Here is a 20,362-nt window from a genome sequence, read left to right on the forward strand (position 1 = left end):
GGGAATCAGGGTAGTAATTCCTCTCCCCAGAAGCAGGAACACTTTCTATGGCCTGGAAAATTCTCTAGAAAGATCAAACAGGCAACATTACTAAAAAGTTCACGTCCTTTGTATAAAGATATGCAACTATTCGGTAAGAGGAACAAATATGCTGATAAACGTGCACCTACAGCAATGTATTACGACAATTATAATGGGTAACCAAGACCTACACAATTTCTGAGCCAAAATAAAAGTCCACTGTATAAAATTTAACTGGCCTCAGAAATTCGTGCATTACCCTCATATTATAATGCTTATAGGCATCTTCTAGCCTAAGATTTAACCTTATTATAATCACTGACTCAATTTAGCAAAGGTAAAACTAGATCCTCATAAATTTTTAATCTTTAAAAAGCATAAATAACCATACTTTCATGGAAGTTTATAAAGTCAAATTGTGAAAACAGTAATAAAAAGGACATCTTCAATGACTGACCATCCTCAAGGTTAATCAAAGATGTGTTTATTTATCACCTACTGTGTGCTTAGGTTTAAAGATATAATTCCAGACTTTTAAAACTAAAAGGAAGGTCGGGATCTTCCAGTCCTTAAATGTTACAGATGAGGTCAGCGCTTGACAAATAGTGAAGGCTCAATATTTTAAAATATCAAATGACCAGATTGAAAGTCCTGTGTTCCCTTGGCATCATATACTATTAAGAAATGATTATATAGTAAGCCAGTAAAAAAAGTCTGAGCTTATTCCTAGAATCTGTAATAAATTTCATTAGTCTATTTTACAACTTAAAGATTGTTGCTTAATATTCAATTGCTTAACTATTAGTAAAAATTGACTGTGGGAAACAAAACTACCCTAAACAATTTAACCAAATAAAATCATCAGCAACAAATAATTATTGATAAATGTTATAACTTCTATAAATATTTAATGAATGCCTATTATGTACAAAATCCTGCATTATATGCAATGTGATGTAAATATACATTAGATACAGGTAGTCACGCTCTGAAAGAGCTCTCTTAATGACGCTGTAAGCAAAGACATGTTCAAATTAACTTCAATGCAGAGCCGAATGTGATAAAATTCACTACAGGGAAAAAAACCAGTTCAGAGGCAAAAGAGACCTCCTGATTATCTGCTTGGATTGCTCAGGGAAGGTTGATACATAGGGCACTGAATTTGATCTGGGTCTTGGAGAACAGGTAGGATTTCAATAGTCAGGGACAGGAAAGGGCAATCTGGACCACATTATCAGATAATCAATTTTAAAAGATCATGTTGACTAGAGTGTGAAGAATCTAGTTGAACGCCCAGTATTGTTAAAGTTACCCCTAAATATTTCACAGCTCCCTCCCCTCCCGTCTTCTTCATTTCCACTGCTATCACCTCTGTTCAGACTCTCCTCATTTCTTATTTTGACTACTATAATAACCACCAAACTGGCAGGGAACCATGTATTATCATTCACTGCCATATCCCTAACACCGTGCACAGTAAGTGGTGCATAATATTTGTTAAAGGGATGAAAATCCAATTATACAGTGTTTGGCACTCTTTTTCCTTATTGCAAACACCAGACAATATTACATACTGTGTTTTATTTATCAAAGAGTACTTTTAGAAAACTGGAACACTGTTAGAGCTTTACACGTCACTGCAGAAATCCTTATTACAGCTAGGAACCCCATCAGTACACACTACCACCATAACACCAACTGGGTGACTCTTAACCAAATGTCTCCCTGACATTACCGTAATGTGTACATGAGGACGATGCTCACACTGAGATGCTGTTTGCAACAAAGCAAGACACATATGGCTGACCTTTCCCTGTACTGAATGAATCACTGGAATAAAAGTCCTAATAGGGTAAAACATATGATGAATGGTAGATTGCAAGACTAAAAACATCTAAGACTAATAACAGGTTGATGTTATTCTGCATTGCCACCCTCCACCCTTAATTCTTTATCTTCCTACCTTGTTTATTAATTTTCGACATTAACTTTCTCCAACAGAACAAAGATTCATCACTTTTAATATTTATCATCATATTTTAGCACCTGAAAATGTTTAGCACTTAGCAATTACACAATAAATGTTTGTTGAATTATAAATAGAAAAATTAGATTTTTTTTGACCAGCAATTACTACATGTCAGACATTGTATTAAGCAATGGGGATACATTTCTTTCATACATTCATTATCTTATTGAATAATCACCTTAACAAAATTTTAAATTTCCTACTAAATTCGTGTTAAATCTATATAACAATTTGGGAAGAGCTCTTTCTAAAATTTAGCCTTTTAATCAAGGACCATCGCATGTCTCTCCATTTTTAAAAAATATCTTCTTTCCTATCTCTCAGTTGAATTTTTAAATTTTCTTCATATAGGTCCTAGAAATTTTTGTTGGGGTTATTACTAAATATTTACATTTTATGGCTTTTGGAAATGGAATGTTTTCCATTATATATTTTAAATGACTATTTGTAATATAGATAAAAGGTACTGGTTTTTATTTTTATCTTATATTCAACTATATTTAGAACTTATATTAAAATTCTATCAATTAAGAAGTTGTTTTTATGTCTTAGCTTTTGCAGGCACATGAGTCTATCTTCTAAAACTTGATCATTTTTTTGTCTCCTCCTTCCTGTTAAGTATGCCTCTTTATTGACATTGGCCATAGTTTATAGATACATATTTTAAAGTGGTAATTAGAGGGCATATTTGTTTTGTTGCTGCTTAAGGAACAACTCTTACATTTATCATTAAGTGCGATGCTTGCTTGTTGGTTTCAGAGAGATAATTACTTTTCTTGTTAAGAGTGCAACTTTCTATCACTAATTCTTTATTCTTATGGGCAATGAATTTTTTTCAAACACCTTCAGCATTTACTGTACCTTTTATTTCTTATGAGATCTATTGACAGGATGCGTCATATGAGTAGCTTTCATGGTATTAAGGAATTCACACTCTGGGGTAAAACTTTCCTAGTCACAAAGGGTTAATACTTTTCATACATTCCTAAATGTGTTTGGTTTGTGTTTTATTTAGAATATGAAACTGATCCGTAATTTGTGTATACAAACAGGTCATAAGTTCATTTATTTAAGTTTCTGGTCAAGAATACACTTATAATGTGAGGGCTAAAACCATAAAACATCAGGAAGAAAGCCTGAAATTTGGGAGGGTAAAGATTTCTTAGAAAGATGCAAAAATTACTGAGCATAAAAGAAAAAAAATGATAAATTGAACTTCATCAAAATGAAACAAAAATAAAACTGCTCACCAAAAGACACAAACAAGAAAATGGGATGGCCAGCTACAGACTGGAAGAAAATATTCATAATACATACATCTAAATATCAAGAAAAAATTTTAAAACTCTTAAAACTCAAAGAGAAAAAAACCCCCATTTTTTAAATGGGCAAAAGATTTGAACAGATACTTCTAAAAGACAAATAGCTAATAAACACGTGAGGAAAATGCAAAGAGAAAACCATAGTGGGAAACAACTATATACCCAAGAGAATAGCTAAAATTAAATACCAAGAGTTTGTGAGGGTTCTCACTTATTACTGGTCAGAAAAGAAAATGGTATAACCACTTTAAAAAAGTGTTTGGCAGTTTCTACGAATGTTAAATAAATTAAATAAATATATGTATACATCTCCTATGACCCATCAATTCTACTTCTAGGTATATATCCAAAGGAAATTAGTGTATATGGCCACAAAAAGATTTGCTAAAAAATGTCAACAACAGCTTAATTCATAATAGCCAAATAATGGGTATAACTTAAGTGACTCTCAACAAGAAATGGATAAACAAACTGTGGTATATTTAAACAATGGAACACTACAGAGCAATAAAAAAAAGAAGAAACTACAGATACCTGCAAGGATGGTGGATTTCAAAAACATTATTTTGAACAACAGAAGCCATACACAAAAGAATACACAGTGTTTGACTCCATTTACATGAAGTTCAAGAACAAGGAACACTAACCCAAAATATGTAAGTCAGTAGGAAGGCAGGGGACACGAACTGGAAAGGGGAATGAGGGAATTCTCTGGAGGGATGGCATTGTTTTCTATCTTGACCTGGGTTGTGGTTACCTGGATGTCTGCATGTATAAAAATAAATCAAGATGTATACTTAAATGTATGTGTATTTTACTGTATGCAATTATATCTCAATAATAATAATGGAAACAAATTCAATTATGCTATAACCACCACAGTTATCAACTTGAGCTTAGGAAATCCTGCCGTCCTACTAGTTCCTCTTCCAAATGTCTGATATAGAATCCCCACTTCAGCAGTGCTTGAACTCTACAGACTCAGTTCACCATTAGGTATTCGGCACAACTTCCCCCCTCCAACCGGCCCAGCAATCTACTCTTCTATCTTTTCACCCAACGTGGCACCACATGATTCCTGCTGTGATCTCCTGGCTTTCAGTATCTCTGAACAAGTCTACCTTACAGCCCCTTGCCCACATTCCAACAAGCATGTACCTTTCATACAATATTTCCTTGATGGGAATATTATGTACAATTCCTAGCATGGTATCTTTCAAATAACAATGACATTATATGTGTACCCTTTATACTTCAACCTTTCCCCCCTTTCCATATTCTTTTAAGACACACCTATTTTTAAAGTACTTTAGAATTTAGTAACACAAATATTGTATTTTCAAAATAGTTAAAATCCCACATTTATATTTCAACACAAGCACTGATATACCGTGAATTACTTGCCAAGCTCTCTCTCTCCACACAAACACACACACCCAATAGACACTTTTTTAATCCTCAAAACAACCTTGAGATATAGGTATTATTATTATTATCCCCAATTCACAGACGAGAAAGTTAAGGCCCAGAGCAATTAAAAAACTTAACCAAGACTACACTAGTAACTGTCAGAACCATGATACAGACAACTCCAGCATATTATTTCAAATATTTCACCCAAACCATACAATTAAACTATTGGGAATAAGGGATACTCTTTCACACCTGCAAAGTAAAGGCTACGTTTTTTTAAACCACGAATTTAAAATCCTAAACTGACAGAGGAAGCTCTCAATTTCTCAGAACTCCCTAAAAAGGTTTTAACTGGAATTTTAAATAATAGAAAGGTACACGCAATCACAGGGCAATATTATTTAAAAAAATACTTCATTGAGACATCTATTCGTAAGCAACAGATACCAGTATTTATTCATTGGTATGCTTTAAAACTAAAAATTCAAATCAATAGCTCCACTGACTGAATTCCAGGTGTTCACAATGTACACCAATTTTAATTTCTGATTATATTTTCTATTTTTTTCATTAGCTCAGAACACACAGTCATTAACATGTTCTTCATTCCATTTCTTTGTCACCCAGGCATTCTTTTATTCACTCATATAGCAAATACTTTTATTTTATGCCAGGTATTCAACAAATATTTATTGAGTACCAACTATGTTAGGTAAATAAATAAGCAGAAGAGACATTATATAACTTATAAGGTAAATTGCTTCCATAAACATACCGGTTACGGAGTATTGCAGCAACTGATTCCCCTCTATGCAGATGATCCATCACCTCTAAAAGTTGGAGAATGACCTGTTCAGGAGGAAAAGAAGTCAATATTTACTATGAAAATCAACACTAGAATTTTCATATTATGCTACCTTTGTAATATTTTACATATTTTGCGATAGGCAAAATGTATGTCCATGTACCTAATATCCATATTACAGCTTATGAAAATTAAGAAACTGAATCTGCAATAGTCAAAATACCTACGAAATTCAACACTAAAATCATTAAAGAGTACTGACTGATTTCATGTGAAATCATTAGCCAACAATGATCTATGGTAAAACCACCGTGTATACAGGAAGATGGATTAAATGAGAGTCAGAAGACCTCGGGCGTATGTGTGAAGTTGTGTGAGACAGAGAAGTTGAGAAGAGTTACCAGCAGGACTTGAGGCCTGTGAGGCCCATATGCAGGGCCCACGATTTTCGAAGTGGTTGGTCAAAATTAAGGATAGAAAGATTGTTTAAAGATTTTTAAACCTTAAAGATATAAAATAGGTATTGGAGGTAGGAACATTGTTTTTATGGGAAAGGAGCAGGCGAGGTGGTAGTAAACTATAGTATATATTTGTTTTTAGTAATGTGGATGCTTTGCATTAGAGATAGAGAGTATATTTAATGTATTCTATTAATTTCAAATATATTGGGAAGCAAGAATATATAATTTACATAAATGTTTCTTGTTAATAAAATCAATTTATTGCATTGGGAAGATAAAAAGGTATAGTATCCAGTTTAGTTTGTTAACATAATTATGTTTGTTATAAAACTACTTGAAAACCTAAAATAATTAAGCTAGAGGAAAAAAGATTTTCTTCATTGTTCCCTGCCTTCACCTGTCCCTGTCCCTTAATTTAGGGGCAAAAGGAAAAGAAGTAGAAGGGGAAAAAGTACAGTTGACCATGAACAACACAGGTTTGAACTGTGCAGGTCCACTTACACATTTTTTCAATAAATATAGTGCCTGCATTTTCATTTTACAAATCTTTAAATTAACTAAGTGTGGGGAAAAGCTTGTGTTCAATTAGAGATCATAATATGTGGAATCAAAAGAACTAGGGTTTCAGTCCTGATTCTATCCAAACTGTTTCAACTTCCTGCCCTTGGGTGCATCATTTATCAATTCTTCTTCTATTTTTAAAAGCAGAGATAGCAGTACAAGGCTTTTCAACTGTTTAGGGGTTGGCGCCCCTAACTCCTGTGCTGTTTCAGGGTCAACTGTACACTGTTTCTTGGGTCTTCAAAACTCTAAAAAAGAAACAAATCAAATGACAACATAGCATTCATAATTATTTGCACAATCGCATTTCTCTGCTTATAATCCTGTTATTACAAGTAAAGAAACTGAGCAGCCTAAACAAAATAAATTTTTTAAGCATCTCAAAATCAACTGACTTTTGACTTACCTTTTCTAAAAATGTTTAACCAGTGAGAGAATTTTGAGAGGTTGAGAAATTTTAATTTTGTTTAGGCTACATGCTTTTTTAGAAGATGTGCCAAGATTCCCAGGAATCTGGGAATGTGAAAATAATTAATTCATGAAACTTTTTACCAACTGCATCTAGGGTAGAACATACAGGTCCCAAAATTAGGTATGCAAACTTTCACGTAATCCCATCGTTTTAAGCAATCCACTTGCTGCACCTGGATCTCTGAGTCTGGGGCTCTCCTGTCAAATTCTCCACATAATAAACCTCTGGTCTCCAGAGGAGCAGAGAGGGGGTGATGGTACAGGAGACTTCAGCGACTTATTTTAGACTTTCAAAGAACAGCCCATGCTTTCAATCTCATGACTCATTCCTGCCTTCTACAGACCAGGTGCCTCCAAGTCTTGAAATATTAGGAATTCTATGGGAAGAATGAGTTGGTTTCTCTCGAAAGTTCATGTAGGGGAAGATATTAGAGTTGTAACTTCCTTTGCTCTAAGTAAAAAAACAGTTCCAACCTTACATCTGTCAGTGTTTCCATTCCTGTTCTCTTTGCCCTTTTGAATTTTTCCATTTCTTTACAATCATTTTAATGGAGTTAGGAAGAGAGAGGAAGTAAGTGCATGTGATCAACTTATGCAGGATATAAATGAAACCAACCATTTTTAACCATGGAGTTTGTATGATCAAACATACGTATTAGAAAATTAACACTGCCTGCAATGTGGTGGTGGATCAGAGAGAGAGAGACCAGAAGTATGGAGACCGATAAGAAACTACTTCCAAAATCAAGGCATGAAATGAGAGCACAGACAAGGACTATGAGGGCAGGCAGGAAGAACTAGGACTTATGACAGATCACTGACAGATTTTAAAGGGATAAGGAGATATATCAAAGACAAAATCTATTTAAGTAACAGGGGGAAATGGTGATGATATCAAGTGAGGTAGGGTATAGAAAGAAGGAAAAACACTGAAAACAAAAACAACAATGGTGAGTTCTACCCACCACCAGAGCCTCCCATCAAGCTTCTTAGATAGCCTCAACGACCACAGGGCAGACAGCAGAAGCAAGAAAAACTACAATCCTGCAGCCTGTAGAACAAAAACCACATTCACAGAAAGACAGACAAGATGAAAAGGCAGAGGGCTATATACCAGAGAAAGGAACAAGATAAAACCCCAGAAAACTAACTAAACGAAGTGGAAATAGGCAACCTTCCAGAAAAAGAATTCAGAATAATGATAATGAAGATGATCCAGGACTTCGGAATAAGAATGGAGGCAAAGATCAAGAAGATGCAAGAAATGTTTAACAAAGACCTAGAAGAATTAAAGAACAAACAGAGATGAAAAATACAATAACTGAAATGAAAACTACACTAGAAGGAATCAATAGCAGAATAACTGAGGCAGAAGAACGGATAAGTGACCTGGAAGACAGAATGGTGGAATTCACTGCTGCGGAACAGAATAAACAAAAAAGAATGAAAAGAAATGAAGACAGCCTAAGAGACCTCTGGGACAACATTAAACGCAACAACATTCGCATCATAGGGGTCCCAGAAGGAGAAGAGAGAGAGAAAGGACCAGAGAAAATATTTGAAGAGATTATAGTCGAAAACTTCCCTAACATGGGAAAGGAAATAGCCACCCAAGTCCAGGAAGCACAGAGAGTCCCATACAGGATAAACCCAAGGAGAAACACGCCGAGATACATAGTAATCAAATTGGCAAAAATTAAAGCCAAAGAAAAATTATTGAAAGCAGCAAGGGAAAAACGACAAATAACATACAAGGGAACTCCCATAAGGTTAAGAGCTGATTTCTCAGCAGAAACTCTACAAGCCAGAAGGGAGTGTCATGATATACTTAAAGTGATGAAAGGGAAGAATCTACAACCAAAATTACTCTACCCGGCAAGGATCTCATTTAGATTCGATGGAGAAATCAAAAGCTTTACAGACAAGCAAAAGCTAAGAGAATTCAGCACCACCAAACCAGCTCTACAACAAATGCTAAAGGAACTTCTCTAACTGGGAAACACAAGAGAAGAAAAGGACCTACAAAAACAAACCCAAAACAATTAAGAAAATGGTCATAGGAACATACATATCGATAATTACCTTAAACGTGAATGGATTAAATGCTCCAACCAAAAGACACAGGCTTGCTGAATGGATACAAAAACAAGACCCATATATATGCTGTCTACAAGAGACCCACTTCAGACCTAGGGACACATACAGACTGAAAGTGAGGGGATGGAAAAAGATATTCCATGCAAATGGAAATCAAAAGAAAGCTGGAGTAGCTATACTCATATCAGATAAAATAGACTTTAAAATAAAGAATGTTACAAGAGACAAGGAAGGACACTACATAATGATCCAGGGATCAATCCAAGAAGAAGATATAACAATTATAAATATATATGCACCCAACATAGGAGCACCTCAATACATAAGGCAACTGCTAACAGCTATAAAAGAGGAAATCGACAGTAACACAATAATAGTGGGGGACTTTAACACCTCACTTATACCAATGGACAGATCATCCAAAATGAAAATAAATAAGGAAACAGAAGCTTTAAATGACACAGTAGACCAGATAGATTTAATTGATATTTATAGGACATTCCATCCAAAAACAGCAGATTACACTTTCTTCTCAAGTGCGCATGGAACATTCTCCAGGATAGATCACATCTTGGGTCACAAATCAAGCCTCAGTAAATTGAAAAAAATTGAAATCATATCAAGCATCTTTTCTGACCACAACGCTATGAGATTAGAAATGAACTACAGGGGAAAAAACGTAAAAAACACAAACACATGGAGGCTAAACAATATGTTACTAAATGACCAAGAGATCACTGAAGAAATCAAAGAGGAAATCAAAAAATACCTAGAAAAAAAAATACCTAGAGACAAATGACAATGAAAACACAACAATCCAAAACCTATGGGATGCAGCAAAAGCAGTTCTAAGAGGGAAGTTTATAGCTATACAAGCCTATCTCAAGAAACAAGAAAAATCTCAAATAAACAATCTAACCTTACATCTAAAGGAACTAGAGAAAGAAGAACAAACAAGACCCAAAGTTAGCAGAAGGAAAGAAGTCATAAAGATCAGAGTGGAAATAAATGAAAGAGAAACAAAGAGAACAATAGCACAGATCAATAAAACTAAAAGCTGGTTCTTTGAGAAGATAAACAAAATGGATAAACCATTAGCCATACTCATCAAGAAAAAGAGGGAGAGGACTCAAATCAATAAAATTAGAAATGAAAAAGGAGAAGTTACAACAGACACTGCAGAAATACAAAGCATCCTAAGAGACTACTACAAGCAACTCTATGCCAATAAAATGGACAACCTGGAAGAAATGGACAAATTCTTAGAAAGGTATAACCTTACAAGACTGAACCAGGAAGAAACAGAAAATATGAACAGACCAATCACAAGTAATGAAATGGAAACTGTGATTAAAAATCTTCCAACAAACAAAAGTCCAGGATCAGATGGCTTCACAGGTGAATTATATCAAACATTTAGAGAAGAGCTAACACCCATCCTTCTCAAACTCTTCCAAAAAATTGCAGAGGAAGGAACACTCCCAAACTCATTCTATGAGGCCACCATCACCCTGATACCAAAACCGGACAAAGATGCTACAAAAAAACAAAATTACAGACCAATATCACTGATGAATATAGATGCAGAAATCCTCAACAAAATACTAGCAAACAGAATCCAACAACACATTAAAAGGATCATACACCACGATCAAGTGGGATTTATCCCAGGGATGCAAGGATTCTTCAATATATGCAAATCAATCAATGTGATACACCATATTAACAAATTGAAGAAGAAAAACCATATGATCATCTCAATAGATGCAGGAAAAGCTTTTGACAAAATTCAACACCCTTTTATGATAAAAACTCTCCAGAAAGTGGGCATAGAGGGAACCTACCTCAACATAATAAAGGCCATATAAGACAAACCCACAGCAAACATCATTCTCAATGGTGAAAAACTGAAAGCATTTCCTCTAAGATCAGGAACGAGAAAAGGATGTCCACTCTCACCACTATTATTCAACATAGTTTTGGAAGTCCTAGCCACGGCAATCAGAGAAGAAAAAGAAATAAAAGGAATACAAATTGGAAAAGAAGAAGTAAAACTGTCACTGTTTGCAGATGACATGATACTATACATAGAGAATCTTAAAAATGTCACCAGAAAACTACTAAAGCTAATCAATGAATTTGGTAAAGTTTCAGGATACAAAATTAATGCACAGAAATCTCTTGCGTTCCTATACACTAATGATGAAAAATCTGAAAAAGAAATTATGGAGACACTCCCATATACCATTGCAACAAAAAGAATAAAATACCTAGGAATAAACCTACCTAGGGAGACAAAAACCTGTATGCAGAAAACTATAAGACACTGATGAAAGAAATTAAAGATGATACAAACAGATGGAGAGATATACCATGTTCTTGGATTGGAAGAATCAATATTGTGAAAATGACTATACTACCCAAAGCAATCTACAGATTCAATGCAGTCCCTATCAAATTACCAATGGCATTTTTTACGGAACTAGAACAAATCATCTTAAAATTTGTATGGAGACACAAAAGACCCCGAATAGCCAAAGCAGTCTTGAGGGAAAAAAACAGAGCTGGAGGAATCAGACTCCCTGACTTCAGACTATATTACAAAGCTACAGTAATCAAGACAATATGGTACTGGCACAAAAACAGAAACATAGATCAATGGAACAAGATAGAAAGCCCAGAGATAAACCCACGCACCTATGGTCAACTAATCTATGACAAAGGAGGCAAAGATATACAATGGAGAAAAGACACTCTCTTCAATAAGTGGTGCTGGGAAAACTGGACAGCTACATGTAAAAGAATGAAATTAGAATACTCCATAACACCACACACAAAAATAAACTCAAAATGGATTTGAGACCTAAATGTAAGACCGGACACTATAAAACTCTTAGAGGAAAACATAGGAAGAACACTCTTTGACATAAATCACAGCAAGATCTTTTTTGATCCACCTCCTAGAGTAATGGAAATAAAAACAAAAATAAACAAATGGGACCTAATGAAGCTTAAAAGCTTTTGCACAGCAAAGGAAACTACAAAGAACACGAAAAGACAACCCTCAGAATGGGAGAAAATATTTGCAAACGAATCAATGGACAAAGGATTAAGCTCCAAATTATATAAACAGCTCATGCAGCTCAATATTAAAAAAACAAACAACCCAATCAAAACATGGGCAGAAGACCTAAATAGACATTTCTCCAAAGAAGATATATAGATGGCCAAGAAGCACATGAAAAGCTGCTCAACATCACTAATTATTCGACAAATGCAAATCAAAACTACAATGAGGTATCACCTCACACCAGTTAGAATGGGCATCATCAGAAAACCTACAAACAACAAATGCTGGAGAGGGTGTGGAGAAAAGGGAACCCTCTTGCACTCTTGGTGGGAATGTAAATTGATACAGCCACTATGGAGAACAGTATGGAGGTTCCTTAAAAAACTAAAAATAGAATTATCATATGACCCAGCAATCCCGCTCCTGGGCATATACCCAGAGAAAACCATAATACAAAGAGACACATGCACCCCAATGTTCATTGCAGCATGATTTACAATAGCCAGGTCATGGAAGCACCCTAAATGCCCATCAACAGACGAATGGATAAAGAAGATGTGGTACCTATATACAATGGAATATTACTCAGCTATAAAAAGGAATGAAATTGGGTCATTTCTAGAGACGTGGATGGATCTAGAGACTGTCATACAGAGTGAAGTAAGTCAGAAAGAGAAAAACAAACATCGTATATTAACGCATGTATGTGGAACCAAGAAAAATGGTACAGATGAACTCGTTTGCAGGGCAGAAGTTGAGACACAGATGTAGAGAACAAACGTATGGACACCAAGGGGGGAAAGCGGTGGGGGGGGTGGTGGTGGTGGGATGAATGGGGAGATTGGGATTGACATGTATACACTGATGTGTGTAAAATGGATAACTAATAAGAACCTGCTGTATAAGAAAATAAATAAAATTCAAAAAAAAATTCACAATACACATGACAGACAACAGAGTCAATGATTTTAATTTATACACACAAACGCGAACACTTAATCAATAAAACCAATAAAACACTATAGTAAAAGTGAGCAAATAATATAAACAGAAAGTGTACAGAAAATAAAAATCATTAATAAACAAATAATTGTAATTTAAAATGAGGCAGTGTTTCCACCTATGAAATTTATACACACATGCACACACAAATGAAGCCTGTTTATATTTTTTATTAGTGAGAGGGAATATGGGTTTTGAGGGGAGCAGGGAGAGATGTTCACTTTTCAGTCTATACTTTTCCGTTCAATTTACTTCAAAATAGAAACTAATGAGAATGTGGCAAAAAGAGTAAGAAGGAGTAGCCATGAGGTAGGAGGAAAACCAGGGAGATGTAGTAATCTAAAAGGTAAACTAAAGTGTTACATGAAGAAAGGGATAACCAAGTGTGTCAGATGCTGTTGAGAGGTTAAGTGAAGAATGGAGAAATAACAACTCGGTATGGTAACCCAGAGGTCACTGGCCACCTTGATAAGAACTGTTTACATGAAATGGTGGTGAAAAGTTTCATTATTGTGGGTTCAAGAGAGAACGAAGAGAGGAAACAGGCACACATAACACTCACTTAGGAAGAGATATAAATAGGTGGTAGATGGAGAGGGATATAGGATAGAAGTAGATAATGTTTTGTTTTACTTTGTTTTCATAATGGGAGATACTAGAGCAGGTAAATATGAAAAGCATTATGCTAAAAAACTCCTAGAGGAAAACAGAGGCAGGACATTCTTTGACATAAATTGTAGCAAGATCTTTTTGGATCTGTCTCCTAGACTAATGGAAATAAAAACAAAAATAAATAAATGGGACCTAATTAAACTCAAAAGCTTTTGCACAGCAAAGGAAACCATAAACAAAACAAAAAGAAAACCTATAGAATGTGAGAAAATATTTGCAAACGATGCAAACAATGAGGGATTAATCTCCAAAATATACAAACAGCTCATACAGTTCACTATCAAAAAATCACAAACAACTCAATCAAAAAATGGGAAGAAGACCTAAATAGACATTTCTCCAAAGAAGATATACAGATGGCCAAAAGGCACATGAAAAGATGCTCAACATCACTAATTATTAGAGAAATGCAAATCAAAACTACAATGAGGTATCACCTGACACCGGTCAGAATGGCCATCATCAAAAGTCTACAAATAATAAATGCTGAAGACGGTGTGGAGAAAAGGGAACCCTTCTACACTGTTGGTGGGAACATTAAGTTGGTGCAGCCACTATGGAGAGCAGTATGGAGGTTCCTTAAAAAACTAAAAATAGAGCTACCATATGATCCTGCAATCCCACTCCTGGGCATATATCTAGAGAAAACCATAATACAAAAAGATACATGCACCCCCATGTTCAAAGCAGCACTATTTACAATAGCCAAGACATATGTGGAAGCAACCTAAATGTCCATCGACAGATGAATGGATAAAGATGTGATGTGTGTGTGTGTGTGTGTGTATGTATACACACACACACACACATCCATACACAATGGAATACTACTCAGCCATAAAAAAGAATGAAATAATGCCATTTGCAGCAATATGGATGGACCTAGAGATTATCATACTAAGTGAAGTAAGCCAGACAGAGAAAGACAAATATCATATGATATCACTTATGTGTGGAATCTAAAAAAAAAATGATACAAATGAACTTATATACAAAACAAAAATAGACCCACAGACATAGAAAACAAACTTATGGTTACCAAAGGGGAAAGGGGAGGGAGGGATAAATTAGGAGTTTGGGGTTAACAGATACACACTACGGTATGTAAAATAGATAACCAACAAGGTCCTACTGTATCGCACCAGAAACTATAGTCAATATTTTGTAATAAGCTATAAGGGGAAAGAATCTGAAAAAGAATATATATATATGTGTGTGTGTGCGTGTGTGTATATGTATAACTGAATCACTTTGCTGTACACTTGAAACTGACATAACAACGTGAGTCAACTATACTTCAGTAAAAAAATGTAAACTAAAAGTAGTACAATACTATGGAATAAATTTCAAAAGCACATAGGATAATACCAGATTGATATATAGACACATACGTACATATGTAGGAAAAGCATAAAAATATTCATAGGAACGATGAGAAAATTTGGCATAGTCGTTACCTCCAGAGAGGAAGGGAGAGGAATGCAACTGGGGAGAGATACGCCAAGGAGCTGCGCCTGTATCTAGCATTTTGCTAAGGATCTGAAACAAAAATGGCAAAATGTTAAGGTATTACATAGCTAAATGGGGGTTATATGAGTGTTTGTTATATTGGTCTCTGTACTTTTCCCTATGCTTGAAATATTTTAATAAAAAAGAAATAAAAATGTACAATATATTATCTCTGTCCTAAAGTAGGGACTGTGTAGATAAAGCAGACAAGACAAATGCCAGCATTTAAGAAAAAAAAAGAAAGGACAAATATATACCCAGACACACAATGTAATTAAAAAGACACAGTTCTCCATGGCCATAAATACTCCGATGAATAAAAGGGAAACTAGTCGTTACTCAGAGTACACACCTGACAAAGACCTAATTGTCGTTTTGCCTTTAAAATATTCTACTTAGACCACAAGAAATAAAACCGACAAGACTGTTTCTGATGGCTGAGATATCTTGCCTAAGTTCAACCAATTTTACTCTTAAGAATTTTTAAGTAATTCACAAATCTAGTAATTCTCAATCACCTGTCATATAGTTCGATAATATTTCAAATAGAGATTCTAGTTTATGACTTAGCATTTAATTAAAACCCACAGTCTCACTTTCCTACCCTATCTAAGAACCAACAGCTTTAAAAATAATGAGATTTGAGATATGCCTAACCAATTTCACACCATGTAAGGAAAGCCCTGCTTATGAACTAAGCCGATGTTATATAAAAGAAATTTTAAGCGTTTCTATACTCATTTGTCTTCAACTAAAATTCTGATAAATACAGTGATGAGAAAAGAAAGCTGACAGAAAATATCAGTGAAAAGTGCTAAACACTACAAAATCGAAAAACTGCAAAATGTAGCAAAATTGTACATAATTGCCTTTCTCTAAATCAAGTTATATGTAGCAGCATCACGAAAAAATCAAAATCATTTTGAAATTGCAAAATGTTGAATTTAAGAAACAGGCATAGTTTGTTATATAAAAGTTAATTTTTTAAATGTCATAGACTATCGAATCATTCAGCTTTCACACATGACAGACACCATGCTCCCCTCCCACCTGTGGTACTGAGAGGTCCTACCCTAAAACAATCGAGCATTAGATTTGAGCTGGGTGGTGATTTTCCCTAGAGAAAATCTAAAACCAGCTAGGACTATGTAGAATGTTCCCACATATGCACCCCTAACAAAATGTGCAATGCTATGAAGGATAACAGTTGCACTGTACAAACGGTTGTAGTGACAGCTGTTTTCAGAACACACCTTTTATGTAAGAGATCAGCCTGCCTGGCTTCCTCTGACCAAATAGACTGGATCCCTATGTTCCATAAGTTTCTTCCTTCCCCAGGCCGTATGCCAAGGTGACTGACCCACTCTTCTCAATAATTTCACTTTCCTTGCTACAGTCATGGGGGCAACCTGCCCCATGTGGTCACTGCCATCTTGCTCTTTATCGATACAGGTATACACCATACACCCACACGATGCAGTTCCACTGCTTTTTGCAATAATACCACTCCTTCCTTCTTTGATATGATCCACTGGAAGTCCCTTTTCATGTTGACACTCATAACAGGCTTTAGGAATGCCTTTGGGATATACTGTTGGTTAATGGTGTCATTCGTCTTTTTACCAATGTTGAAGTTATTACCTTTGTATTAATGCAATTCTATCTGATTTTCTAATAGTTACTGTCCTCATATAATAAGGGCCAAACTTCATCTAACTAACATTTATTAAGTGTCAATAGCCAAACTTAGCTGGCTTCATTTCTTGCAACTTCATGTTTACAACTCTTATCTATAGGAGTGACATTATAGTATGTCTCCCTCTGCCACCCACCAAAATCCTTAACCTAAATTATATATTTAATATCTCTCGCTCAAAAAACCTCTGTCTGAGGTGAAGTTCCCCCCCCCCACCATTTACCTGGTTAAGGAAGAGTTAATTTCTCATCATTCCCCTCCCCAGTCTTACTCTGGAAAGTTAGCAATTTGTCTCAGGCTCTTCAGTCCATTCTATTATATATAATACATAATCCATTCTATATAACAGAGTGTGAACTCTGTTACATACACATTTTGCAAGAAAAAAGAGGTGAGAAATGAAAATATGGACGAGAAAAAATAAAAGTTATGATTTACATCAGTGGTCCTCAAACTTGACTATGTATCAGAGCTCTCTGGAGAGCAAGATGAACAGATTGCCCAGGCCCACTGGCCAAGTTTCTCAGTCAGTTGATGAGGGATGGGTCCAGAGAATTTGCTTTTCTAAGAAGTTCAAAAAGGATGCTGCTGCTGCTAGACCACGGATGACACCCTAAGAACTAAGATTTACAGATAACATGAAATTTTTTATAAAAAGTCCAGAAGAATTAACTGGAAAACTAACACAGTAAGATGCCCACTACAAGAATATCAGTTCCACGAAGACACAGACGTCTTATATGCCAACCAAATTTGAAAAATAACTAGGAATAAACTTAAAAAGGAATGTGAAGACTTATAAAACTAAAATTTTACTGAAGTTCATAAAATAATAAAGGACGTGAATAAATGAATACATGGACACAGAGACCTCCCCCACCACACACACACAATATTGAAGAACAGAAATTTCCCTCAAAATTCATATAGAAATGCAATGCAATTCCAACCAAATTAACAAAGGGTCAGAATTTCTTTGTGGAGGAGGATGGATATTTTGCATGTTGAATCTATAGTTCAATGGAAGAAGTGAACACATAAAAATTGCCCAAATATTTTTTTAAATAAGGGGGGAAGCATCTCCCACTTGATGTATTACTAAGGTACAGTAACAATAACAGGGTGGTACTGCTATGGGAACAGACAGAAGGATCAACAGAACAGAATCCAAAAACAGATCAAAATAAATATGGTTATTAACTATGGTGAATGTGGTAGTTGTAATCATTAGCAAAAAAAGATGAACTTCTCAATAAAGAGGTTTGAGGAAACTGGATACATGAGTGGGAAAAAACTGAAATTCTATCTACACCATACATATATATCCCAGATGGATTAAATACCTAAATATGAAAAAATAAAATTATAAAAGTAGTAGAATATAAAGGAGATTTTTTTCCTGTTTAATGTTCACATTTTCAAATTACAATAAATGTATTTTATTTTCTTCTTTGTTTTTAATTGAAGTATAGTTAATATACAATATTATATTAGTTTCAGGTGTGCAAGACAGTAATTTGATATTTTTATAGAATACACTCCATACAAAAATAACGATATTCCCTGTGCTGTACATTACATCCTTGTAGCATTTATTTTATACTTAGTAGTTTGTACCTCTTAATCCCCTTCACCTATTTTGCTCCTCCCGCCACCCCCTGCCCTCGGGTAACCACTAGTTTGTTCTCTGTATCTGTGAGTCTGCTTCTGTTTTGTTATATTTGTTCATTTGTTTTATTTTTTAGATTCCACATATAAGTGAAAACATACTGCATTGGACTTTCTCTGTTCGGCTTATTTCACTAGGCACAGTACCGTCCAGGTCTATCCATGTTGCCACAAATTGCAAAATTTCATTCTTTTTTTATGACTGAGTAATATTCCATTGTGTATATACACCAAGTCTTCTTTATTCATTCATCTGTTGATGGACATTTAGGGTGCTTCCATGTCTTGGCTATTGTGAATAGTGCTGCTATGAACATTGGGGTGCATATATCTTTTCAAATTAGTATTTTCATTTACTTTGGATAAATGCCTAGGAATGGAGTTGCTGGATCATATGGTAGTTCTACTTTCAATTTTTTGAAGAACCTCCATAGTGTTTTCCACTGTGGCTGCACCAATTTAATTCCCACCAATGGTACACGAGGCTTCCCTTTTCTCCACATCCTTGCCAACACTTATTATTTCTTGTTGTTTTGATGATAGCCATCCTAACAGGTGTAATGTGCTATCTCACTGTGGTTTTGATTTGCATTTCCCTGATGATCAGTGATGTTGAGCATCTTTTCATGTGCCTGTTGGCAGTCTGTATGTCTCCTTTGGAAAAATGCCTATTCAAGTCCTCTGCCATTTTTTAATCAAGTTATTTGTTTTTATAAATTGAGCTGTATAAGTTCTTTATACATTTTGGATATTAAACCATAAAACTCCTAGAAGAAAGCAAAGGCAGTAGACTCTTTGACTTTGGTCTTAGAGATATGTTTTTGGATCTGTCTCCACTGATAGGGGAAACAAAAGCAAAAATAAACAAATGGGACCTAATCAAACTTAAAAGCTTTTGCACAGCAAAGGAAACTATCAAGAAAACAGAAAGGTAACCTACTGAATGGGAGAGAATATCTTTTTCATATGACATAAATAAAATCTTTCTAAGGGCCAACACAAAACACAGAAGCCATAAAGAAAATAAAAGTGGTCTGTAAGTTTGTTAGTTAAAAAAAAAGTTACAATTTTATATAGTGCAACACACCATAACAAACTTAAAAGACAAGGGGAAGTGGAGAGACCTGCAACAAATACAACAGGCAAAAGTTTAAGGCTCATCATACATAAAGTATTACCGCAAAAAACATTAATAAAGGTGAGCAACACAGTGGGCAAGTATTTGAACAGGGCTTTCATAGAAGAAGAGTAACAACAAAGAGAAGAAGCATAAGAAAAGATGTTCAACCTCAGTTTGTGTGTGTGTGTGAGTGTGTCAGAAACCAAGAGAAAATCCACAGCATGTTAAAGACACATTACTGCTTGTCTCCACATTTAAAAAAAAATTGTATTGATGTATAGTTGATATTATATAAGTTTCAGGTATACAACAAAGTGATTCACAATTTTTAAAAGCTATACTCCATTTATAGTTATTATAAAATATTGGCTATATTCCCTGTGCTGTGCAATATATCCTTGTATCATCTTTATTTTATACATAGTAGTTTGAATCTCTTAATCCT

The 20,362-nt window shown here is 35.0% G+C and overlaps 1 protein-coding gene across 8 annotated transcripts in view; it reads right to left on the reverse strand.

Annotated features, from left to right (window-relative positions):
• KLHL13 (kelch like family member 13) overlaps positions 1–20,362 on the reverse strand; it is a 185,314-nt gene that overhangs the window by 106,999 nt on the left and 57,953 nt on the right. For 5 of the 8 annotated variants that reach the window (XM_007178368.3, XM_057538982.1, XM_057538977.1 and 2 more), the window contains exon 2: positions 5,561–5,634. In XM_007178368.3, coding sequence (XP_007178430.1) covers positions 5,561–5,610 — 50 coding nt within the window. In that variant the 5' untranslated portion in view covers positions 5,611–5,634. Of the gene's footprint in view, positions 1–5,560; positions 5,635–15,381; positions 15,464–20,362 lie in introns of those variants that run through there. The other 3 variants (XM_028165493.2, XM_057538978.1, XM_057538981.1) reach the window with 2 other exon arrangements.

Source organism: Balaenoptera acutorostrata, chromosome X (assembly GCF_949987535.1).
Source record: "Balaenoptera acutorostrata chromosome X, mBalAcu1.1, whole genome shotgun sequence".
NCBI lineage: Eukaryota > Metazoa > Chordata > Mammalia > Artiodactyla > Balaenopteridae > Balaenoptera > Balaenoptera acutorostrata.